Genomic DNA, 24,186 nt, shown 5'->3' on the forward strand with positions numbered 1-24,186 from the left:
GTGCAATATTCATAAGGTCCCTATCATCAACGCAGTCCTGCCTACACCAGTTGCCAAAGCACATCAGTACTCTAACTGACGCTACATACAGACAGTTCCGAAGGTGTGAGATCAGTATGCGTCCACAACTAAAATTACGTTCGACGGAGACAGACCTAGCTTTTAACATGTGTTGGCTCGTGCTTTGACCGATATGTACTAACAAATAATCAAACATAATATAACGTTTGTAGGAGCATGATAATTGGTAAAGATTACATTGACTAGTCGGAACATCAAACATTGCTTTCAGTGCCTGGCCCTCCAGCTAATAGCTTCTGTCTGTCCTGTGTCTCCGACTTCTCTGTGTCCCCCGAGTCAAATTCCAAAACCGTGACCTGAGTCCGCTGATGATTGTCAATGTCAGTTGTCAATTTGAATACTTCTGCTGACCCCAGTTTTTCGCCACCGGAAGATGTCGATGAGCTCCCCCCTTCGTTGCTTCCCTTCTGAATCTCTTCCGTTTGATCTTCTTCATCGCACTTAGCACTTGGAACACCCAAACCTCCTATATCAAAAATCCCTCCCCCTTCTTTCAAATCCTTCGCTTTATACCAACCCGTAACCTCACCAGTGACCCGATACCTCATAGGAAGAGGGCTAAAATACCCAAGAGGTAACCTACGGTGGATCCGAACGCGGTCCAAAGCATCCACCCATCGACAAATCGTATTTTGACCACACCAATCAAGTAATCCAAAATCCTTATGAAACCTCTCGTTCACAAACGTAAGAAACGAGAGGCCTCTTGCGGAAGTTATGAAGGTACTTGAGGGCGATGAAGACAGCTGATCCGGTTCCTCGCTCAACGGTGACAGAGGATCCAAACCGGATGGTAAGACCCGGTGTATATGATCAGAAACTGCACAAACCACCCTTTGTTTAACAAACCGGTGGGCGCCGTTCCAACACTCCTCGTACGTATCCAATAAGGCGACAAGAGTGGATTCCGACGTTCCAGAGCAATCCAAGGTTCTCTTGAGCTCGTTCGACGGTATCGGAAAAGTACCCGGAATCGACTTGAAATATTGGATAGGTAACTGATGGACCCTCCGTACGTGACTCAACATCTCCATCCAATGTTCGATTGTCCAAGGTCGTTGCTGTAATGTTCCTGTTTTGCAGACTTTGTCATTCAAGAAAATGAAAAAGTCGAGACCATAGGTGGATGCCAAAAGCGTACCGCCAACCTCGTCCTCGCTGCGCTTCGACGACTTGAGAAACGAGTTCATCGACTTGGACGTGTTCTCCACCAGCTTCACTTGTGATTTGAGATCCATCTTATCCCACTGCTTTTTATAAAACTCCAACCCCTTCCCTCTCCAATCCCGCGCCGGAGCCATCAGAAACTCCCCAGGACACACAAGGGTGGTAATAACCCGACTATCCCCCCGGGGATGTTTACGTATCTGATCCCAAAGCTCCCCGGCCACCCTCGCCAAGTCATCGCTCCCAGAATCAACCACCCTATAGTCGTCATATGTCGCCAATAAATATCGAAAACACAGTATCCTCGAAGCGAGCCCCAAATCCTTTCCTGTTGCCTGATCATTGAACATACCATTATCACCCCTGCGATGCCCAAGTTCCAATACACCCTCAACGTCCGTCGCACTCCACATGGGCTTCCCATATGGTGACTCCCACCTATCGAACACAGCAGGCATAACTAAATGCGGATGTACCTCTCCCAGCACATTCTTCACATGCGGTTTCATAGCCGATATATCTCTAGCCCCCTGAGCAAGCCACCGAAACCCTTTCAACTGATAGAGATCAGGACACTTGGGAATACTCGAAAACCGCTCGACAGTATTCATATCCACCGACGACCAATTGGAAATGCCAGCAATGTTTTTGGTGAGGAGGTAATCCAAATTCCCAACTGACGCTGTACTCTTCTTCCATTCCCGATTAAACGTGGTGATAAACGAATACAGCAGCCTTTTACACCCAGGAATACGGTACACCGCTGCGAACAAGTGAAAAAGAAACCCCGACTGTGGGGATCTGTAGGGGCATATAAACTCGATCTTTGGCAACCGAAGGATATCATCCGGCTCAAACACCGGATTTTCAGTTGCGAAATACGGATGGGTTTCAAACACCTGGCGGAGGATGTCTATCCCGGGAAGTAACGTCGTTGTGAGATAGAATACTACCGCAATTCCGATGACGGTAAATGTGAATGCGAACAGAATTTGATTTCGGATGTATAGAAGCTCCAAGAGGCCAGCAAAGAAAAGAAAGAGTGCGATTTCGAGGAGGATCGGGAGGCAGGCTAGGATTTTGGGCACGTGCCACCGTTCGAAACTTTGTAACCGCAGCCATCGGAGGGTCAACGCCTGCCCGGGAGTTCGTGCTATTATTTTTCGTTGCTGTTCACGAACCCATTGTTTACAAAGAAGGCCGAATAAGGCATCGACCAGAGCGAGGGTGAGACTGAGGAACCAAAACGTGTTGATCCGTACGACTGAGGGTGAGGGAGTGAACGGCAGGGGTGGAGGAGGAGGTAGAGACTGAGACTGGCCACCGCTGCTCATCTGATGAGCGATCTGTGAGAGAAGCGCGACGGTAGTATCGGCAGGATCTGCTTGCAGCCATCCATACGACTCCACTACGAAAGCGGTCACGACCGAAGAGAACAAGCCAGCCTGTACCCCAAAACAGGTGAGCGATGAACATGGATTACAAAAGAGTTAGTCAACCCACAAAAACCAGAAGCGTATCAAGATCCTCCTTATAGCCATTCATATTATCATCATCCAGCATGTCTGACATCTTCATAATTGCATCCCAAGATTGCTGGACGGTGGGTTTGTTGGGGTCCGGAGGAAACTGAAGACATAATTGCGTCAATAAATAAATATGCTGCGTTGGGTAGGTGTGCTACCTCATTGGCATTTGCCTCCCTCAAATTTTCTTCGAATGAATCCGTACGAATAGAGTCCAATCGCCTCTAAGACAAGACCCAGAGTCTGAGACAGTCGACCACTCATAATCGGAATACAACAGCTTACCTCCCATTTTTCACCCTGGTCGAAATCAGAATATCCCGATGTATTCCTTAATCTACCCCGAGAAGTATCCTAACACAACTATGATTTAGTAAACAGTCAAACAGCGAAAGTACAAATATACATCACCTTCGAGTCCTCGATCGCTGCCATATTTGCGAGTAGTAGCGTCCAAATCGTTTCACAGAATGGCGGAGAGAGGTAAACAGTACAATGGCAGAACACGAGACCTCCCCCGACCGTTCGTCGGTTTTATGGAAGCGAACAACATAGCTTCTTCGAGGCCTTTCTCCCACACGAGCGTCCAGTTGCGTTTAGAGTCGTCCACGGCGATTGGCTACTATGTCTTCCATTCCATTCCAGCTGTCATATTCCAAAAGAGTAACCAAGCGTTGTGTTGCGCTCGAAAGAGAAGCAGAACTTTCATGCGTTTCAGCCGGGCTGAGACTTGATGAAATAACCCCGTGTTACGTTTTTACCTTCACAAGCCTAATAAAGCCAGGTTGGACTGCTCTGTCAAAGTCACCGAAAGAGCGAAGCTGATTATGCGGATACCCACTCGAGATTTGAGAGGGCATGGTGGCACCACCAGACAACCGTTTTCCCCACACTATGAAGGACACCACAGCGGAGGAGATCGGTGCTAGGAGGAAATAGCATGTTGATCGCTGAATTTGAATGATTAGCACCATCCGTTGAGCGACTAGGAGGAGGATACGACTGAAGGGAAGGAACAGAACATACAAAGTCAAACCAATATTGGGATGCTTTGCCTTGGTGCCCATAGCTTCCTTTTTCAGACAGCCCTTCGTGTCATCTCCTATCACTCCCCGATTCCAGAATTAAAGCGAATACTGAGTTGAGGCGGGAGAAGAGCGGAATTCTTGCTAAGTAAGCTGACTTTCGTTCTGCCGAGTCTAACATATCTCTCCAGGAAATCAGACGCAAAATCCGGTTGCAAGTACCATAGATTGTATACGTACTAGCTTATTGTCCCTTTTTTACTCTTCATTCATCCGTATCCGTATCAATCCATCAGCGAAGAATTGCTCGTAGCTGGAGTGGGGGCCGTCCGAAGCTTTCCGTTCGTTGTAAGCCAATTCAAAAGGCCTTGAACAAAAAAGGAAAAGAAAAATTACTAGCGGACGCCCTTATCCAACACATTGCACCATACACATCACGTCAAAGGGTTCCGCAAGTACATGCAGAACTCGGACCTCGTGGAATTTTTTTAACGGTTTCTTTGTGACTATAACTGTGTTCCTATGACCCCCACGAATCGAAGAAGCGAATACCGAGTTGAAGGGCTGAGAAAAGGGCAGTTTTCTTGATAGCAAAACTGGCCTTCATTGAAGTACTTCACGTAGTCAGGAATTTCAACGAAAACTGGAGTCAAACTAAAGGTTATCGTTCACTGTTCAGCTGCTGATCATGATGTTGTACACGTACTAGCAAGTTGTCGCTTTTACACTTCATCCATCCATATCTGTATCAATCCATCACCCAAGACTTGATCGTATAGATTGAATGAGAACCAAAAATCTTCGTCAGGATTCCGTTCGTTGTAAGCCATGGAAAAGAAAAAGAAAAAGGAAAGGAAACCTCATCCAACACATTGCTCCATCCACGTCAAAGGGTTCCGTACAAATAAAATCGGCCCTGATCTGGTGGAATTATTTGTAACGGGTTTTTGTAGAAAATCGAGCAGAACTAGCACACTTCCTCCTTCAAGTTCATGTATACGCAATTGATCATGGATGATGGAGGGAGGGGAATATCACGCGTACGGGGGGCTGTGCTCGACACGTGGCATACTCTGCTTCCGGCCGTGCCGGTGGGTGCCTTCGAAGGCGGGCTGAGCCAAAGCAGTGACTGTTTGAAGTGGCGTAATTTCTCTCGCTTGTTCGACCACGACCAGAAACTTGTAGGAAACTCAGGGAAAGCGATTGAAAGGTGGTAATCAAGATGGTATCCTCACGACTGACTCTTACTCGGTCAGATAATCGATCGTGGTCAGTACTAGTAGTCGTCCTAGTGGAAGTTCCTTGACCTTCCGTGCTGTATTGAAAGAATGTTATACGAGTAAACTCGAAATATGCTGAAGATCAACCTCGTACCAATTAAATACTAAAAGTTCAACAATTACTAACACTATAGAAGAAATTACTGTAGATAAATATCACAGGCCAAGATATACACTATGTTTAACTTATTTAAATTCTGTCCATCAAGACAAAAGATCGCATGGTGGCCGTTCAATCAATCACTGTCGGAATCGAAGTCGTTAGAGTCACAAGGACGACGGAGGGTAACCAATCGAGTTCTTTTGACTTCGTAATGAGCAGTCCCGAAATACCGTATCGTCTCAAAACTCCAGCTGCAGGGGAGAGGGGGGGAAAAAGCGAATAAACACCCCGGATGGGTAAGCAAACGAAAAAGAAACTCACTCCAAATTCCCCTTCACCCAATGACCACACGCCTCCGCATACCGAGCCACGTCCCCATCCAGTTTCGACGATCCCCAGGAAGGTAGTCTGGCTTTGGCGGAAAGATAACGGTTCACGAGCTCCTCGCAGTACAACCCCACGTAATCGCAAGCCGATTGTAGACTCATGTTTTTGTGTTTCATAAGGACGGTGATGATATTGTTGCCACCGATACCCTTGGCTTGTTCCATGTTCCACGAATAAACGTCCTGCGTATACGAAGGGGGAGGGGGGGGAAAGAAACAATCAGTAAGAGAGAAACCGACCAAAACCGAGAATAACTTACATTGGCCCAGCACACCATATCAGTGGCAGCCCAGTACATCTCACGGAATGTCGGATTGTCAACAACCTCTTCCGGAAGACTGATACCGAGTGCGTATTCTATCATATCGAAACAAAGGATGACCGCGCTGTTGTTACGTCGGAGTTGGATGAAGGCGTCGACGTCGAGGACTTCACCGCGTTCGCGAAGCTCTGATTCGGCAGAGACTGCCCGGATATAGTCCGCACAGTGTTCTATAAACCGAGCGGAAGTCACAGGTCTTGCCGTTCGGAAATATCTCGTCCTGAAACTTTTTAATTCCACATACACATAAACACAAAGGTCAGCTCCAAAAAAAGTGTGGATCGTTTCAGCAAAGAAGCTTATCTTACTCTTTAGTTATCTGCGCGAGCTTGGACGAATTGCAGTAGTTGGGATTACGCATAGTTTCGAGGAAGATGTTTCCGGTGACCGCGGTATCCCGGCCGTTTTGTTCATCGCTGATTTCGTCTACAATAAAGAGGAGATTGACCTGGAAAAAAAATCCCCGTCGGTGGGTGTGAGCCACCGACCGAAGGAAAAGGGCGGAGACTTCAAAGGAAAAAAAAACTTACAAAATCACAACATGTTCGGAACTGTTCGTAGGGGGTATAAGGGTAAGTGTGTGCGACGAGAAGTTCGTTGCAGCCTTGGATAAAGTGGGCGCGTTTTCGGTCCGTAAATACGTCGTAGCTGTTGATCCAGGCGGAAGATTCGGGAGCTGCTTCACAGTAGTGGGGGTTTTTGGCACCTTCGAGGGGACATATGGCGAGTAGATCGGGGAGGAGAAACTGTCGGGGTCGGATAGGCATTTTGGAGAAAGAGAAAGAAAGAAAGAAAGAAGGTATCCGATAGTGATGGTAGGTGCAAGGTTCTTTTATACCCCAACTCTGCCTATAGGTCCTTTCGGCGTGGTCGCAAGCCCCATTGTAATAGGAAAATGTTTTGACAGATGTGGTCAGGGTCTGGGATTAGATTAGGTTTAGAAGCAGGGACAACTTGTTAGCCGACCGGGTGAAATATGATTTGTGGGGACCAAGAGGTTCGAACTTCACTCCCTTTCTAAACTTTCTGTACCTCTGCCGATGTGGCGCACGTTAGAGCTCGACAACCAGTGAGAACCAGGAAACCATTTTCAACAACAGAAACTTTCAACTTTCATCGGCCGACAATACAAAGTCGGTTATCATATACCAATGCCCAGGTAGTCACCGGCGTGTACATAATATTTACGTCACGATTTGCCCAGCCCTTGTCTATTTTCTGTATATTCTGCACCTAATCAGTCTGAGACACCCTGTACACGATGTAGTCGAGGAAACAAACTTTAGGAATACAAGCAGAAGCAGCATCGCGGGATCGTCACTTTCGACGCCCCCGAGCAGAATAGACATTCAATGCTAATCTCTCGCAGGGTCAAATCTCGGATTTATCAAGGGACCAAAGGAGGAGGCTCTACAAAGATCTGACGACAAGCCTGAACTCCGCGGAACTAATTTGGCAACGGGATCTCTACTGCCTCGTGATCGTTTTACGAAACTATTCATCGCCGATCACCAACTTTCAAGCGCCTCGTCGGCCTGAATCGGATGGTCCCAGATGGCAGATGCTGGCTCGACTACGCTTGTTTCGGCCGACGTTTCTGTCCATTTTTGAAGATGTGTCTTTCTGCCAGACCTCTGATATTAGTTCAACTGAGACTTGTGTATTCACCCAACAAAGGCACATGCTAATGTTTTGGCGCTGGTCAGACCTTGATCAGGCCTCTGGTGAGGCCGTTGACCACCATACCTCGAGGCGGGGAAATAATTCCCTAAAGCAGCCTAGTGAGGAGGTGGAGCGCGTGCATCAGGGCACGGATCTTTCCGAGCACGTGCATACAAGTCCATCCCCAATCCGGCGGTTCCTTTCACCCAAAAATAATTCTGTCTGTCATCTACGACGTTATCGACTACGTCCTCCCTCAACACCTAGGCCTACAACAACCTCTTACATCTACATCTACAAAGTTATTCATTCAAATTTCACTTTTACAGTGATTCCAATCATTGTAGACCGCGTTTTCGTTGTATTAGTACAAGACACTCCATAAAAACGCCAGTACCATACATAACTCTAAATTCATATGTTAATGTTATAGTACGCTCGCCTACAGTGACCCACAGACTACAAGACCTCTCCACTCTATAGCCTGCTATTCGTAGACACAAACAAACGTTCGGTTTGGGCATGTATAGTGCTTTGTAATAAATACAACGGAAACCGCTGTAAGGTGTTCGAATGAATTGGCGAAGCTAGGGATCGCCGGCACCAGCGATACCACGACCACGACATTCTAACATCCCACATCCCAGATTCCCATGCCCCACCCTCGAGCAACAACAAGTTGTTACGTTGTATATCGCGTTAGCGCGTTATATCGCATCTAAAAAAAAATCTAAAAACAAATCGCCTTTTCCAAATCCAGATCGGGTAATTTCCACATTGGATCCCAAGGACCCACATACACCTTTTAAGCGATTGGCTTATACTTAACCGTGGTGCCCTGGTTGCTATAGTTACGAGTCGCCAAGTGAGGGATAAAGCTGGGATAAGCTTCGCTTGGACCCTGGGAGGTCTGGATCTAAGGTTGACGAACCCTGTGACCACGGCCGACGGGGATCTCGGGTGTCACTTTCACACCAACCAGCAGCATGTACATGTGGACAGTGGACAAACGCAACTCAACGTCCGAGTCGCGGTCGATGGTCGCCTCCTTTCACGAGCTCCGACTGGAATCGTAAGCGATACTTATGACACCGTACGCGTTCCATCGTCGTTTCTTTAAATCAAGGCTTTTTCACGTCGACACCCTTTTAATCCTTCCAACATTGTCGTACGTCGTTCAGAACTCGACCTTACGAATCTGGTGTGTTGGATTTAATTTTTTGGTGGTGGAGGTGTAAAGGAGAAGAATGAGGATATTGATATATATTGTGCTTCGGGATGCCTTTTGGGTGATTGTGGTCACTGGTGAGTAATAAATTATAAGAGCGTGTTTTTCTTGGTTATAAGTTATAATGATTTCAACGTCTTCCCTTTGCATAAAGCGCCCTGAGGCCCAAGCTCACGCTGGTCGTTACATCATACATGAATGTACTCCTTACAGTTACACCTATCTAAATCAAACCAACGATTGCATTTATCGATAAACAGCGTTGGAGTCAGCCTTGTTTGTTTTCGGAACGCAATGTCCATCTAAATTTCTGATCCGCCGGGAAGGGTATTGTACATATGCCGCATGCGAGCCTCGATGTTCGGCGCTGCAGCACCGGTGATTGCGAACGTAGCAACCTGGGTCGAGTAATTTGTCATCGTTACCTCCGACACTCAGTCCCAGGCCTCTCCGTCCAATACACCTGACAATATCATGGTCCGTGTCGGGATCCCACGTAAAAGTTGCCCGCGATTGCTCGCCAGTCGAGGTCTGGGCTCGGAAATTTCGCAAGCCCCCTCATCTGGAGAACCAAGCCCTCGATCGACTCCATCTTCTAAGTAAGTATACTGAATCCCTTTCCACAGTAGTTGCCGTAAACGCTTGTAAGCTAAAGTGTAAACGAACGCTTCTAACCGAGGAATTGAGAGAATTGGAAGGGGCGACGGCTGTGGCGGATCAAGTAAGGGGTTCTGGAAATCAACCGAGAACTTTGAATATCAGTTTTTGACACTATATTAGCCAAAGCCTAGGAACGAGGAAAGATCTAGAAGTGGGTGTAAAGCCGGAACTGTCTTTCAACGAGAACGAGGTCAAAGAATACGATTCCCGTTCGCCGGCGGCAATTTGATCTCAGGCGAGCGCTTACCGGTACCATCCTTCCGTTTCGGGTGTGTTTTGTTTTAGAAAAAGGAAGCCTTCTTGATATTGATCATGGAAGATGGGGAAAGAGCCCGTCCAATGTCCGAGCTTTCGGAGTTTTGGAATCCGTTGAATGGGAATTGCGTACTACCTGATATATCGAGTTATCATGGGTTGGTGTAGTGGTGTAGTTCTCTAGTTATTGCTGAACCTGAACGAACCCTGCTTGTAGTTTGGCAAGTACTTACTTCCTTCTCTCCGCGTACCAGAGTGTACCAAATCATTTAAACAGGGATCGGCGATCGCAAACTCGATAAGTAAGTACTCCAGGTTCAGGCTGTGGGGAAGCCGGGTAATTGACAAATTTATAATGGTTCTTGCATTGCCCCCGGGGGGAGATCCACATAGCGTGGAGTCCTAAAAAAAGGGAAACGTTAACGTTGCAGCCATACTGAGCCTGGAAGTGGGAGAAGCTTGGGAGAAGCTACGCTTTGGTGTGACAGTAACATCGTGGCAAGTCACACGAGCACTGGGCAAATGAATTTGGTTTTTCTGTTACCTGTATTTGATCGACGATCGAAGGTCAATCTTTGAGGGGCGTGGTTGTAGAATTCAATGCTATTGAATTCGAAGACCCAAGGGCTCGTGTTTCCGGGACAAGACTCCGAAAAACGAAATGCTTTTGCCGATGCCGATGCCGGGAAGATGACTCTATATTGTGATTTACGCCTTGTCTGGTGACCTGCTGCGACCTAATTCCGCGGTACGCCACGCCTTATATAGCTTCCAGGGTGGCGCTGCGGGCTCTCTTCTCGTTCTGTTCTACCATTACCAGCTTCACGATGAACGTGCATCTTCCGTTGAAGAGTAAAGAGTTAAAGACACTTCACAGACTACGAAGTCTAAAGGTGTGTTCACTGTTTCTCCGCGCTGTTTTAAACTCAGACTCAGACCCCCCTCTGACCAGCATGTTCCTGCACTCGCCGCTCATTTCGCCCACCAACAACGACAAGCGGATAGTCAGGACCCTGAAATCCAACGAGCTTGGTTCAATGCGATGAAAGATGTGTTTGAAGAAATCAATGAAATATTTTGGTGTGTTCCTTTCACCACCCCATTCCAATTCTTAGACGTCGGGTAAGTTCAAACTTGTTCGTTTTCCTTCCTTAAGTATACGATCCATTTTTCAAAGTCATCCTCTCGTTTCTATCTTTCGCTTTCTCAAGCTGCTGTCCAGGCGGATTCTCATCTTACATCCTTTCACGATACCCTCTCGCGAATGGGACCGGGATGTCTCTTCCTGTCGAGAAAGGAGGACACAAGCTACTTCTCGGAGAAGATTTTCATACTCGGTTTAACCTCATATGGGCCGATATCATGTTATTTGAACTAGGAAACCGTCTCGTTCATAACCATGGGCCCAACACTTTCGCTCCTACTTTCCCTTTCGCTCCAGATCACGGAGGGTTCGACTTGATCATCCTCGACGGTCATCCACTGCATACACAGGCTATCGGAGATTCCGAAGATGTCCATATCCTAGGCGATCGATTGATCATCTCTTCTCTTATCCTTGGGATGTTTTGTATCAAGAACGGAGGATCGATTATGATGAAGTTGTCTATGCCAGATAGGAAGATCACCGCACAGATCATGTATCTGTTCGATATGTTATCTGGAGATCTGAGAACGTGGAAACCGGTCAACATCCACGCGATACAATCGACGTTCTACGTCATCGCTCGCGATTTTGGGGGCGGAATGATGGCGGGGAGGTATTGGTATGTCTTGACTGGGTTGAGGGATCTTTGGGAGAGGTTGGTGGTTGGGGAGCAGAATGGGAGGTTGAGACATGATGATTTGGATTTTGTGGTGGATAGGAGAGGGTTGAAGGCGTATTCGGGAAGGTTAGAGGAGCTTAGTAGGCATCTTTGGGATGTTGAAGCTCAGAGTTTGTTGCAATGGCATGAGGCTCGGGAGAATGGATTCTAGTAGGTTACTCAATATGGATTTTCTAGTTTTTGGTCGCTTCATGTAAACTGTATCTAGTTGAATGCTTTTATACCATCTCTATCTTTCCTCCCTTGGCCCCCCTCCCATACCGCTGGTCCAGGTGGAACATAGCTTCTAGGATCCCAGTCTTCCTTCGATCCGAACAAATTCCAAATAATCCCATGCAAATCGTAGGAATATGTCCCAGGAAGACTCGTCCCACCAGGTAACGCCACCGAGCCCAAGGTCTCATGATCATTCTGAACGCGGACTTGAACACATTCGATGTAAAATTCCCAGTAAATTCATGCGCGACGTCTTCGGTTTAAACAAATGCATGAAACGTCAGAAATTCCGCTCCCTTGTCATGGTCTTGATCATATCGTACTTGCGCTTGATGCAATGCGATTATTTCCGCTAGAAAACGTTTACGGACAAGGGTGAATAACCGGTATAGCAGAGCGAAAACCGCTTTCTTTACTTACTTACCTCTGAACAGATAATCGCCAGTTGGGATATTGGGAATAATAACGTGATGTTGACCTTTTGCCCTCCTAAGGCGATCCGTAGCCCATTTGTTGTTTGAGCTGCTGTCGAATGCATATGCATATGAGTCGCTGAACAGTTTTGTCCATACTGCGCCGCCTGTTCCGTTGGATGCTGATGGAGCGATGTATACTTGTACTGTAGTAGGACGCGGTTTTATAATATAAATATAAACAGCGATTTTATATACTTAGTAGAGGGGAGGGGAGGGGACTTACCAGCACCTTTATGTGAATCGTTGATGATATCGTCTTTTCGGCTTCAGAAATGCAATTTTGAATTCGTTAATAGAAATAGACAATGATTTTTGGACAAACCACGTACGATTCGTGATACCACTCAAACGTGAGGTTGTCCCCAGTTGCCACATTGACCGTTTGTGGGACCGCTAAATAGGGTACCAGTATAGTCAGCCCTCGATGGGGAGGGCGGGGGTCGAAGTTTAGGCGCGTACCACGGTTATGAACATTACATGTCATATCATTTGAATAAATGTCCTTCACGGGCTCATTCGTAGGGGGTGAGCGTATCTACGTCCTAGTCAGCGATGGATCACAGGGAAAAGCATTAAGTAGGGAGAAAGAAGCACGCACGTAAATGAATGTCTCTCCCGTCACCTTGGAAAACTTCGTTAACCCAAACGCCGTACACGCGCGTATGAGCAAGTACGGTAGGGATGATGATAATCTGAGGGGCCACGGCGAGGAGAACAAAAAGGGAGGAGGATTTCATGAGGTCGACCGTCGTATTAGTTACAACCCTCTTTCGAGTAGGATCCCAAAACTTTATATAGGTACTAAAAAAATAAAAAGTTGAAATTCCGATCGGGTCTGAAAGGTTCGAAGTGGAGGTTTATTTTTTCAAGTGGAGCGATTGGTACGATAGGGTTATCGGCTGGGAAGGTACCGGTGGCGTTAGTACCATTCTAGAACTCCCTAACGACTTCGAAAGTCCGAGTCTAGACTTCGTCGAGCTTGTGTCTTCTGTTTTTGGTAGTCAAAGAGTAATCAACGATCAAGACCTTACTAGGGACTGAATCAGTTTTCCAAGCTCTCTGGATGTAGCATAAATTATAGGGACAACGGTGGACCCTCGGAGGTTTTTCTAAGTTCTGAGGGTTTTTTTGGTTCCCGTCATTTACACCGACCTCGGATTTACGAAGCCTACTAGTTAGTACTAGTTAGTAGTTAGTGCCTGTGCATGTGAAGGTGAACTTCATGTCGTACCATGAATAACTACGCACCGTCGAATTGGGAAACGGGAAATTGGTAAAGCTAGGGTTCGGGTGGGAGGTTATTTTCTCTAGAGTGATGGATAAATTTGATTTACTTAGGAGGACAGTCACAAATCCAGCCGCCGCACCTTCAAGGGCCCATTAGGCACGTATTCGTGTTTACGAGATGTAGATATGTGAGAGAGCGATGGAAGACTATGAGGGATCGTAAACAAACGCTATCTATCTAGCCTTGGCCCTGCCCTTAAGTACAAGTCCAAATTAGGAACCGACTGCAGAGCCGTCCGTCCCGGATCCGGCAGGTGCGTAACCAGACCACTCCAATATAAGTTCTTCCTGAGCTCTTCGCATAAAAAAAGCAATTGGTGCGGTCATCAGGGTGACGTGAATTGCTTTGCGCCATTGTGTGTGCAAAAGCGTGTGAGCCGTTTTTTGTCTAGTTTTCGGGTTATCCGCATGTGGGACCTACGCCCGTGTCATCAAAGCCCCATGACTTGTCTCTTTTGGGAGGTATAAATGCTTCTTTATTCTCAGAGTAATTCATCGTTATGCCTTCCTACACAAAGCAGATCGTCTTCCTCGTAGGATCGACGGGGAATACTGGATCATCTATCGTTCGTGCGTTGGCGAAACTGCCAGAGAGATTTGTACGTCCGTCGTCCACAGCTTTCATTTTTTTTTGTTGTTTTTTGTGCTGTAGCCTTGGCCCGGGTTAGGTTATAAAAGCCCTCGTTCGACCGTCCTCGATGGACAAGCCTATCGTTCAAGAATTTCGAGGCCTAGGAGTTGAGATCGTTCCAGGAGATTTAGCTGATACCCAAGAGTCGCTAGAGACCAAATTGAAACATGCGGACATCCTCGTTAATACCACCTTACCGTTTGAAATCGAGCATCAGACCAAACTCTTCCTTGCGGCCAAACATTCCGGTGTCAAAAGAGTGGTTCCGTCTGATTTTGGCCCTTCTGCGCCTCCGGGTGTGATGAAATATCAAGACTCTGTAAGGAGATTGTTTCTCGATAATCTTTCGTTTTTTTGTATTTCTCAGTACCCAGAAACTCAGGCTACGACAATTCATAATCAAAAACGAGATCCCGTACACTTTCATCCAAGTTGGGTGGTGGTCACCGTTATTATTTCCCTACCGACACGCGGTCGAAGGCGACTCGATTAGAATTATGATGGGAAAACAATTTTATGGGTCCGGGAAAGTGAAGATCGCCTATACCGCTATCGAACGCGTCGGAGATTTTGTTGCACGTATTATTGGGGATCCACGGACGTTGAACAAGACAGTGCAAACTTGGGGTTGGCGAGACTACGCTCGAAGAGGTTTGGGGTGTGGCTTCTAGAATCACGGGCGAGAATTTTGATGATTATCCGCGGGTATAATTTGTCGTCTTCGTCGCACTAACCGCTTGTTTTTAGTTCTCGGCGGAAGATATCGAGTCTACCCTCAGAAATGATCCATGGCGATGTCCGAGTACACACGATCGGTGTTTATTCGAGGGGACAATACGGTTGAGAACGCTGTTGGGTTGGGAGCGCTGGATGCGCGAGTTTTGTATCCTGATTATGAATCGCTTCCGTTGGAGGAGATCGCAAAGAAGTATGGCAGTAATTATATAAGGTTGGTGCCGGAGATATCCGAGATCGGACATACGATTTGGAACAGTGTTTCTAATGCGGACCCGAATATATCGGTACAGGAGCATCAAGCTTCTATAATCTGGCTTCCGATGGCCTCGCAGTGGCCAGGAAACACTGTACATGCAGGGATCACCGGGACCTCTGGGAAGAGGTCACCGGTCTAACGGTCAGTCCCTCTTATAAGTACCATTTTCGATGACGCCGACCAGTCCCTAACGATCTTCGTCGTTCAATGCATCGCAAATCTTGAGACGCGAAGGCACCTTTTCATCTGATGACGTCGATCATCGATGCGGCATTCAACTGTACATGTGGACTGAAGAACCTTCGATTCTACATCGCTTCCGCAAACCAAAATTCACTTGGTCGTTATTCCCAGCTAATTAATCTTACCAGCCCGCCGTATTTACGAACTTGAAAAAAAACAGTCGGGCCAATCTGATTCGCTGCGCTTGAACCCCAGTGAGATGTCCGTGGGCAGTATCGGACATTATTGGACGTTATCGTTCCAATTCAGTGAACTTTAGAGTTTTTCTGAAAAATTCGGACACATGGTGACAATGACGTCGTAATGTGTCGTACCTTTCTTTTGAATCCGCATCCATCGCACAGAATTCTCCAGTCATGCCCGGGTGAGTAAAAAAACAATCTAACGCCCTTTCTAAGTACAGTGGGCAGCCGCCAAAAATTTGTCTAAGTTCAAACCATAGTCTGTGCGTGGGAATAGCAGGTCTTTCCAAACCCTTTGCCCTAACCAACGTGCCGCGCAACTCTTCCTCATACCACCACCTTCTTCCATTCGCTTCTTGTCTGTTTCCTTTCCCCTCTCTTAAGATCCCCTGGGATTCTTGGGAGAAGACTAGCAAGATGGTAACTGGGAACTATGAACAAGGTGAATGTTCTTTGATAGAAACAAAACCATGTGTCTTCGACTCTCAAGATGCGCCACTTCATGCTAACAACTTCTGTAGATTTCGGAATAGTTGGCTGCGCAGATAGGTATGAATTTCTTCGTTCAGCTGTGGTGCATAAGTTTAGCAGTTGAAGCATATAAGGCGAGGATATTCCAGAGTCAGCGGCTGTTTGTTATCCTGGTGAGTGATCATTTTCTTTTTTGTTGGTGGGTTGCCCAGCGCTGACTTGTTTGTCGTCTACTCCACAACAGATGGATGTTTTGATGCCGTTCTTCATGCGCCTACTTGTGTGTCCACACGCTCCTTATGGCTTCGCCGATCCAACCCTTCCCTTGCATGGGCTCCCTCCCTGTGTTCCCTGTTCCTCTATTCTCCATTCCGTCTCCCTAATCTATGCATTCCCACCTATCTGTCTATTTTCGCCCTACTCTGTACGCTGTTGTCGTGGTTGATGGAATAGACTGGGGATGGCAAAACGGAGATGATGCAGAGCAGGGTTCCAATCAAATCGTATAAATCTGTTTTGTTTATGATAGCATCTGATAATTCAGACAACATTAGAAAAAATTGAAAAAATCGTGAATTTATGGGTGAAAAATTAGTACAGAAAGCCGAGTCCGATACTGTCGTACAACGTCTGATAAGGTCGGATAGGGTCCTTAACCAGACCAACATTCAGGTTTTTTCCGACTTCAGTGAACCGTATCAGACATTATCGGGACAAGCACTCGAAGTCAAAGACCGCCCAATAATGTCCGATAATGTCCGGGGAAACCTCATTGGGCTTGAACCTTGAATCTTGTTTTTTTTTATACCGCCAAGAGTCGTGATGTACTTACTATCCGGAGGATACAAGCAGCCGAAATTTAATTAGGAAGAGGGGGAGATTAGTTTTTCGCCCTTACAATCACAGTCTTGCAAGTAAGTGGGTAACCCTACACCCAGTACTTACTGTAAGATGATAACGCTCTGATTTTGCTATTTTTATCTTAAGCTTCATTCCGTGTTTGTTTTTTTTTTTTGAGTCAAATTCGCTATGTCCGCAGAACACGTCATCTTTCGATACCACCAATACCGAGCCTCGGTACTTTGGCTTGGTGGCTTGGTTGTTGGGACGGCCACCGAAATACTAAAAAAAAAACTTGTACATGTGTGTTTTCCGTTCGCAGCAGGGCCTAGGCCGTGTTGCCCTAACCCCGATGGAGTCGTGGGGCGGCAGGAACAACAGAGCAAACACCAATATCTTATCAACTCAGTGCGCTTAGGTCGCGTGCACGTCATCGGTTTTTCGGGTTGTTTTCCCATATAAGCCACGCGCACCCCCTGGGCCTGTTGTACACCTCCCTTTTTCTACCTCTGATACCACTGAATTCTTTCCCCGTCTTTTCATGGGTCTCCGAGTCTAATTTTGAAGTTTCCCCGCCCCCCCTCCCAAGTCATTCCTTAGCGACGAGTTGATGACCAAACCTCCGTCTCCTTACTACTTCAAAATGGAAATAGTCCGCGCGCCCAGGTTCCACAGAGGTGGGGGGGCAGTCATCATTCATGACGAACACAGAATTTTGTGTACCACCACCTCTTCTGGTGGAACATCTAGAAGAGAAGGAGGCTCTAAAATCGTTAAAGGACAAGTATCAAGAACTTACGTTGGAGTTTGCGAGTGTGAAAGTGGAGTTTTGTGATTTGGATGGGATGGAATGGAAAAAGCAAAAGCAGTGTGGTCGTTTGGTGAATAGGAATGGGAACGGAGACTCACAGGTAATTTGGTTCTAGGCTGCCATTTCCGTTTTTTTTTAAATTTTTAAATGCTAGAAACTGAGAAAAATCTCAACTAGAATCGTAACTCGTCGTTTCCACATAAAAAGGGGCATAACAAAATAAAGAAGGGGACCAGTGTATTGGCAACGAGGTCCAAGGTCGAAAGGTCCGAGACAGAAAGTGAGTAAAAACAAAAAACAACCAACCTCTACTCCCGCTTTCTCATTCCACGTAAACAGACGGTGCCGACGACCACCACTCGCACGAGGACGAGGACTTTACTGAGTCCATCCAATACACCGGCGGAACCTCTCTCTTCCGCTCTGGTTCCTCAAGTTTTGTCAACACATTCGAAACTAGCGACCCGCCGGGCACTCTCCCCCGGATACTAGAATTCGAAGTTGACGATGACGACCTCCGAGTCAAAACACCAACACCAACACCAACACCAACACCAACACCAACACCAACACCAACACCAACACCTCGTCCTCTTCCTGCGGGCCGGGTTCCAGAAACTTCAACCTCAACCTCGTATTTTTGACGACATTGGATTAAAGGCCTATGGTACCGGTACTGGTGGTTTCATACCACCGATCAGGCTCAGGAACCTAGGTCTTACCACGTGCACCCCTGTTCCGGGGCCCAGCCATAAGATTCTTCGTGGCTTTTTCCGGACCGGGATACAGCCTTCAACGTTTTCACTGTTTCGACCGTTTCAGCGCTTCAGCGTCCCGACTCCCGACTCCCGATTCTTTTGATTATAACGCATATTGTGGAGTTTATGATGAGGAGGGAGGGGAGTCCAAGTAGCTTATATATATAATAAATGTAGAAACGAATGTGAGCGGCCCTCGTCGCGGTTTTCTTTATTTATGTAGAATGGATTCGTTGTAGACGAGTTACTAGAGATCGAAGCTTTTAAGTACATGGGGAATGTCGAAATATGTAACGTACCAGCGCCTCTGCCAGTGAAACCACCGGATTGAATGTGAAGGTATTGTATAGTATTGCATATTCCGTTCTCTATTTCTATAGGCATATATTTATATTAATGAATCTACTTCGGATTTCCCCTTACCAGTGTGTAAAACAGTAAAATACATACAGCTGCAGTATGCAGGCTACTTTGCCTGAACGCTCGCTTTAGCTTTTGTTCCGTACATGTTACACGGATAACCAAAACAGGTGAGGGTACCGGTAAGGTCCTACGCACACCTCCAATCACTTTACATAAGTTTTGTTCGCGTTCGCGCCGTACTTAAGTTTTTCGTTTTCATTTTCAAGGCACTGGGTATTCCAGTTCCAGTTAATTATAACGGCAAAGAGATACTTATCTTATCTTATCACTCGTAATGTCGTAACTTAAGAGAGATCCGGAATTGACCCTTCTTGCCAGGAATTTTGAAGAACGACCATTGCTAAAGTGCCGGCGGTTCCCGCGTGGTCGCTCCGAGCCCGCTTCTGAATCGGCTTGAAAGCTTTGAAGTTTGGAAAAGTGGCTTTTCTTCGATAGGTTACTACTTTCACTTTGTGGGACCACGCTATCTATCTATCTATCTATCTATCTTCGGACAGCGGTCTCATATTAATCTATCTATATCAGTCCAGGTAAGCGGGCTCCGAGTCGGGCTTGAAATGAACAAGGCCGAGCCCAAGCCTAACCCCTATCTAGCTATATCTTCTCTCGGCAGCCCACATCTCTTTTTGGGAATTCAGCCTAGAGGTATAAATGTTTTGGACAATGACGGTCCCCCCCCACAAGTCCAAGAAATCGATCGTTCATGGCATCTCACACCAAGCACATTGTCCTCCTCGTAGGATCAACTGGGAAAACCGGATCATCCATCGTTCGTGCATTGGCGAAACTGCCGGAGAAATATGTATGTCCAGGGCTTTCGTTCTTTTTATGTGTTCCAGGTTGTTTATGGTTATGGTTTTATGCAGGTTATAAAAGCCCTCGTACGACGGTCGTCGATGGACAAGCCTATCGTTCAAGAATTTCGAAACCTAGGAGTTGAGATCGTTCCGGGAGATTTGGCTGGTGATACGCAAGAGTCGTTGGAGACTAAATTGAACAATGTCGATATAGTCATTAACGCCACTATACCGGTTGAAGATGGGAACCAGAACAAACTGTTCCTTGCGGCTAAAAATGCTAGTGTTAAAAGGGTGGTTCCATCTGATTTTGGCCCTTCTGCGCCTCCGGGAGCGATGAAATATCAAGACACTGTAAGGAAATGTTCACTATTTTTTTCGCCCCCGTATTGCTTGGGCCAATGCTGAATTTCGGCACCCTACCCAGAAACTCAAGATACGACAATTCATAATCGAAAACGAGATCCCATACACTTTCATCCAAGCTGGGTGGTTGACATCGCTATTGTTTCCACAGTCGCATTCGGTCGCGGGTAATTCACCGATGGGAAAACAATTTTATGGTTCGGGGAAAGTGAAGACAGCCTATACCGCCCTCGAACGTGTTGGTGAATTCGTTGCACGTATTATTGGGGATCCGCGAACCTTGAACCAGATAGTTCAAGCTTACGATGGCGAGGCTACGCTCGAAGAGGTTTGGACTATCGCTTCTAAAGTCACGGGAGAGAATTTTGATGATTATACTCGGGTGAAAATTGAATTTCTTTGCCGGTCTTTTGTTTGTTTGTTAAGCGCTGATTTCACGAACGTTTCTTTTTACTTATTTAGCTCTCGGCGGAAGATATCGAGTCTACCCTCAGAGATGGACCGGATTTTCTTACCGCTCTTCTCTTCGAGTATAACCGGTCGGCGTTGATTCGTGGGGACAATACGGTTGAAAATGCTGTTTCGTTGGGAGCATTGGATGCACGAGTTTTGTATCCTGATTATGTCCCGCTTGGGTTGGAGGAGGTTGCGAAGCAGGTTTATGGCAAGAATTAATAGTAACTAGTACTAACTTTTACTCACCTTTGACGTCTTGGCCCTTTACTGTACTGTACTGTGAACAAATCTGATAAAGCGAGTTTAACGTCTAAACCTTATTCACTTTGGAGAGGGATTTGAGTCTGCGGGCTACCAAGACACCGATCAGTGTGAACCTGTGAGCTCACTGTGTGGCTCCATACTTGCTATCTGCAGCAATCTGTCGGTGGTGTAATGACATCACAGTACGGTGAACGAAGTGGCAAACACGACTAGCCTCAAGGGAATGCGAAAAGGTGATGACTTCCATTGAAGCAAAAAAAGAACCGTAACGGAACTTTTGACCGATTGAGGTACCTTGAATGCGATATCTTCGTTTCATAATGTTTTGATTCTTCACTTACACTGTATAATCTTTCTAGGTATGACAATGAAGTGTAAGTAAATGTGTGCGGCAAAGCAACGGCAAGAAATGGAAGTATGGAACGAACGATAGCAACAAACTCGACAAGCAGAGTTCTTGGGCGGAGCTGGCGATGGTACGTCGAGGATAGCGTCCTTCAACCGGTGGACGGTGTAGTAGGAGATCAAGGAAGCGAAAGATAAGATAAGGCAATGTTTGATTGTATTTGGCATAGATATACGTAGGTACACGTGGTAGATACAAGATAACACACAACGACGACGACGGATCTCTCAGCACTGTCCATTTCTGTCTCCGGGCCGATAGCTTCCAACGGCAAGGGAGGAAATTTGGAGGGGGTGGATTGAAAAGCGAAGAAACAGGTGGATACGACCCGCGTATCAAACACAGGATGCACAGTAAACTGGTACGTGTTTCCTTCACCATATTCAGCGTAAACATCTGGCTGACAACCATCGTTGTAGCCTTAGATTCTTCTTTATTGATGCCAGGACTGTAACATCCAACTTTATAAGAATCTCTCTGGCTGGCTGATGTGAGTCATGGTGGGCTTAAAAACCGTTGCTTAGCAGTCCTGACTCCTGATGAAAAGTTCAGGGTACACGCGCAAGGCTTCGATTCGGGTGCAATTTGTTGTCTTCACACCGTTCCACTTGATATCATTGATGCAAAAGATCGAAGAGCAAGGTGGAAATTTTTAATACTGGGCAGATACGCCGAGGCCTAGCTAAAAGCCCACTATAACCCGACTGCACAATCAAGGTTCATGATCAATGCCGATCAAGGAGTCACGCTCTCCTTTCATTTTTCCCCCAAGTTTTGCCTTCTTGGATACCGTATTCTAAGTCAGTAGTAGAGCGTGAAGTGAGTCCCAGTAAACATTCTTCTTTCGCTCCGAGTCACCCGCAATGGCCACAAACTTACACCCTAATCAGCTCAGCTAAATTTTGATGGATTCAAACAGTACATTACTGACAGTTGACAGTTGATAGGCGCCACAACGGACTCGTGAACACGGTTGCCCTTACTTATATGTATCCGAACTCTATTACCCTTCTCCTTTATCCCCTCAACTTCCCTTTCGCCCCGTTTCTGTCTGTTCTGTCTCGTCGTGTCAAGTTAGTTCCCCTTTCATCATCTCTTTCTTAGACCGAAGAGCGAACATGATTTGGTCGATAATCTCCATCGCAAGGATTGTCGTGCTGGGTAAGCCTTCATCCATTCTCACATAATACCCACCCAATGACGTCCACGACTCTAACTAGGCATCGCGATCTTATTCAGCTTCGTTACCATTGCTCTCGCTGGGCATATGTACAGCGTTACCGGGGCAGTTATCGTATATGACTTTGAGAATTTGGCCATCGCCATTGCCGTACTCACCATCATTTCGGCTCCCGTGTTGTATGTCCCCTTCGATTTTTCGGTCTTTTTCTCTTTTCCCCGTCATTTACTGGTTCCCGGGTTTCAGTTTAGTTGTCGGACTCCTGAGGAAAGGATCTTGGTTCACGATGAACGTTGTCGAAGTCCCAGTGTTGGGCTTTCTAAGCATCATCTGGTTGGCAAACGGAATCCTTTACACTGAATGGGACAGTATCTTGTATGCGACTCTTCAGTGCAACTCTAATCGGCTTAGCGGTGCGTCCTTTCAATTACCGTCGGTGTCTTTGACTTGCTAAATCTATATATTTGCTATTTAGCCATCGGTCAAACATTCTGCAGAGAATTCAAAGCTGTCGAAGCTTTCTCGTTCATCACTTGGATCGCTCTTTTCGGATATGCCGCTGCGACTATCGTCTTCTGTCTCATCGGAAAATCTCGAGGGAATAACGTTTGGTTGGTTGATGCGAGTGCTGCGGATTACTTCACTTGGAAGAAAAACCCCCAGCGTGATGCATCGTTCATGAGCCAGCCTCAGTATACCGGGACGATTCCTACGCAATTTACTGGCCAGACTATGGGTACGCAGTATACAGGTCAACAGCCACAGATGGGTTACGTTCAACCGGTCGTACAACCCCAGTTCCAGCAGAGTCAGGCCTCAGTGCAGGGACAGACTCTGTATCCTCCTCAGCACAGTTCGTCCCCTCCAGTTCATGCTCAGGTTTGAAAAATCAGTCGTTGTTTTTGCCAATTGCTGTGGTTATTTCTTATCGCGAACATGAATGAGACCCTTGAATGGTATTCTCTCTTCATTGGGTGTTGATACTTTGTGTATTGTCTATAACCTCCGTCCATGCTCATGGTACCCTGTTATTTATGTATATACATATTCTACGCTCAAATAGGAATCAATAGTGGTTAACCTCTTGAAATTGACCCTTTTACATCATGTCTACTTGGGGGGGGCATATATATTTTCCAATGACAGAGGTGAGTGACGCCGACTCCGACATGGCAGGGCTCAAGGAAGACTATAACCATCTGTACGCTGTGATAGCTGCAATTCCCCGACGAACACCCCGGGCTTCAGTAGCCAAACGGTTGTCAGTCCTTGGCTTTCACGATCAGGCCCTACGGCATGGTTGGTGAAGGATGCGGGAGATACGGTGGCGTATCGGGTGGCGAGGCTTGACGAGATCGACTGCTTCGAAGTCGTTCATTTTGCCCCCTTTCAAGTTCCTTTACTAGCAAAATCTAGGAGAGTGGCTGATATTACCCCAGAGGCTCTGCCATTATTCGTCCCGATCCGCAGTCAATCGTTCGAAGCCGTCCAACTTCAATGTAGCACGTTGTCCGAGAATAGTGACTAACTATTGAGATTGAAGTCACTGTAGCCTGAGGCAGATTCTTCTTGCATACTTACATTCAATTACACCGTGTACACGATTCGATTACTTATTACTTGATTCAACTACCGGGGAGAAGAGTAAAATTTAATCTACTTAATATGAGTGCTTATGAGCGGGAATTTCTTGAAGACCACTGCATTATTTAATTACAAATACTTTCTGTAATCCGCAACTGAGCGAATGGGTTCATGAAGGTCCTGAAGTCCTCGGATTTGATCGGATTAAATGACTCAGCGGCACACAGCCTCTTCCCACAGGCTATTTTCTGTTCCTGACACCCACCATCGAGGAATGCC

At 46.5% G+C, this 24,186-nt stretch overlaps 8 protein-coding genes across 8 annotated transcripts; 5 read left to right on the forward strand and 3 right to left on the reverse strand.

The window, feature by feature from the left end:
* Window positions 1–221: 221 nt before the first annotated feature.
* E1B28_008048 (uncharacterized protein) lies at window positions 222–3,606 on the reverse strand. The gene is made up of 5 exons (XM_043152835.1): window positions 3,186–3,606; window positions 3,060–3,128; window positions 2,933–2,998; window positions 2,752–2,877; window positions 222–2,693 (listed from the first exon to the last, which is right to left on the reverse strand). The coding sequence occupies exons 1-5, from the start codon at window positions 3,207–3,209 to the stop codon at window positions 276–278; spliced, it is 2,703 nt and encodes a 900-aa protein (XP_043010922.1). The 5' UTR covers window positions 3,210–3,606; the 3' UTR covers window positions 222–275.
* A 1,474-nt stretch (window positions 3,607–5,080) lies between these two features.
* On the reverse strand, window positions 5,081–6,690 carry STS10_2 (Sesquiterpene synthase 10). The gene is made up of 5 exons (XM_043152836.1): window positions 6,422–6,690; window positions 6,200–6,339; window positions 5,829–6,117; window positions 5,504–5,751; window positions 5,081–5,433 (listed from the first exon to the last, which is right to left on the reverse strand). Exons 1-5 carry the CDS (start codon window positions 6,656–6,658, stop codon window positions 5,316–5,318), a joined length of 1,032 nt encoding a protein of 343 aa, XP_043010923.1. The 5' UTR covers window positions 6,659–6,690; the 3' UTR covers window positions 5,081–5,315.
* A 3,833-nt stretch (window positions 6,691–10,523) lies between these two features.
* Window positions 10,524–11,673, forward strand: E1B28_008050 (uncharacterized protein; the record flags this gene model as incomplete). The annotated part of the gene is made up of 3 exons (XM_043152837.1): window positions 10,524–10,589; window positions 10,649–10,818; window positions 10,908–11,673. The coding sequence occupies 3 exons, from the start codon at window positions 10,524–10,526 to the stop codon at window positions 11,671–11,673; spliced, it is 1,002 nt and encodes a 333-aa protein (XP_043010924.1).
* A 325-nt stretch (window positions 11,674–11,998) lies between these two features.
* E1B28_008051 (uncharacterized protein) lies at window positions 11,999–12,951 on the reverse strand (the record flags this gene model as incomplete). The annotated part of the gene is made up of 7 exons (XM_043152838.1): window positions 11,999–12,090; window positions 12,163–12,357; window positions 12,438–12,478; window positions 12,544–12,607; window positions 12,674–12,749; window positions 12,813–12,836; window positions 12,889–12,951. The coding sequence occupies 7 exons, from the start codon at window positions 12,949–12,951 to the stop codon at window positions 11,999–12,001; spliced, it is 555 nt and encodes a 184-aa protein (XP_043010925.1).
* Window positions 12,952–14,015: 1,064 nt separating this feature from the next.
* Window positions 14,016–14,810, forward strand: E1B28_008052 (uncharacterized protein). Its single transcript, XM_043152839.1, has 3 exons — window positions 14,016–14,100; window positions 14,170–14,451; window positions 14,515–14,810. Exons 2-3 carry the CDS (start codon window positions 14,200–14,202, stop codon window positions 14,623–14,625), a joined length of 363 nt encoding a protein of 120 aa, XP_043010926.1. The 5' UTR covers window positions 14,016–14,100; window positions 14,170–14,199; the 3' UTR covers window positions 14,626–14,810.
* A 2,750-nt stretch (window positions 14,811–17,560) lies between these two features.
* On the forward strand, window positions 17,561–18,501 carry E1B28_008053 (uncharacterized protein; the record flags this gene model as incomplete). The annotated part of the gene is made up of 3 exons (XM_043152840.1): window positions 17,561–17,773; window positions 17,851–17,953; window positions 18,013–18,501. The coding sequence occupies 3 exons, from the start codon at window positions 17,561–17,563 to the stop codon at window positions 18,315–18,317; spliced, it is 621 nt and encodes a 206-aa protein (XP_043010927.1). The 3' UTR covers window positions 18,318–18,501.
* Window positions 18,502–19,546: 1,045 nt separating this feature from the next.
* Window positions 19,547–20,692, forward strand: E1B28_008054 (uncharacterized protein; the record flags this gene model as incomplete). The annotated part of the gene is made up of 4 exons (XM_043152841.1): window positions 19,547–19,656; window positions 19,721–20,005; window positions 20,079–20,399; window positions 20,480–20,692. The coding sequence occupies exons 1-4, from the start codon at window positions 19,558–19,560 to the stop codon at window positions 20,690–20,692; spliced, it is 918 nt and encodes a 305-aa protein (XP_043010928.1). The 5' UTR covers window positions 19,547–19,557.
* Window positions 20,693–22,226: 1,534 nt separating this feature from the next.
* Window positions 22,227–23,219, forward strand: E1B28_008055 (uncharacterized protein). The gene is made up of 4 exons (XM_043152842.1): window positions 22,227–22,304; window positions 22,364–22,502; window positions 22,570–22,736; window positions 22,799–23,219. The coding sequence occupies exons 1-4, from the start codon at window positions 22,262–22,264 to the stop codon at window positions 23,206–23,208; spliced, it is 759 nt and encodes a 252-aa protein (XP_043010929.1). The 5' UTR covers window positions 22,227–22,261; the 3' UTR covers window positions 23,209–23,219.
* The last annotated feature ends 967 nt before the right edge of the window (window positions 23,220–24,186 follow it).

Source organism: Marasmius oreades, chromosome 4 (genome assembly GCF_018924745.1).
Source record: "Marasmius oreades isolate 03SP1 chromosome 4, whole genome shotgun sequence".
Taxonomy (NCBI): Eukaryota; Fungi; Basidiomycota; class Agaricomycetes; order Agaricales; family Marasmiaceae; genus Marasmius; species Marasmius oreades.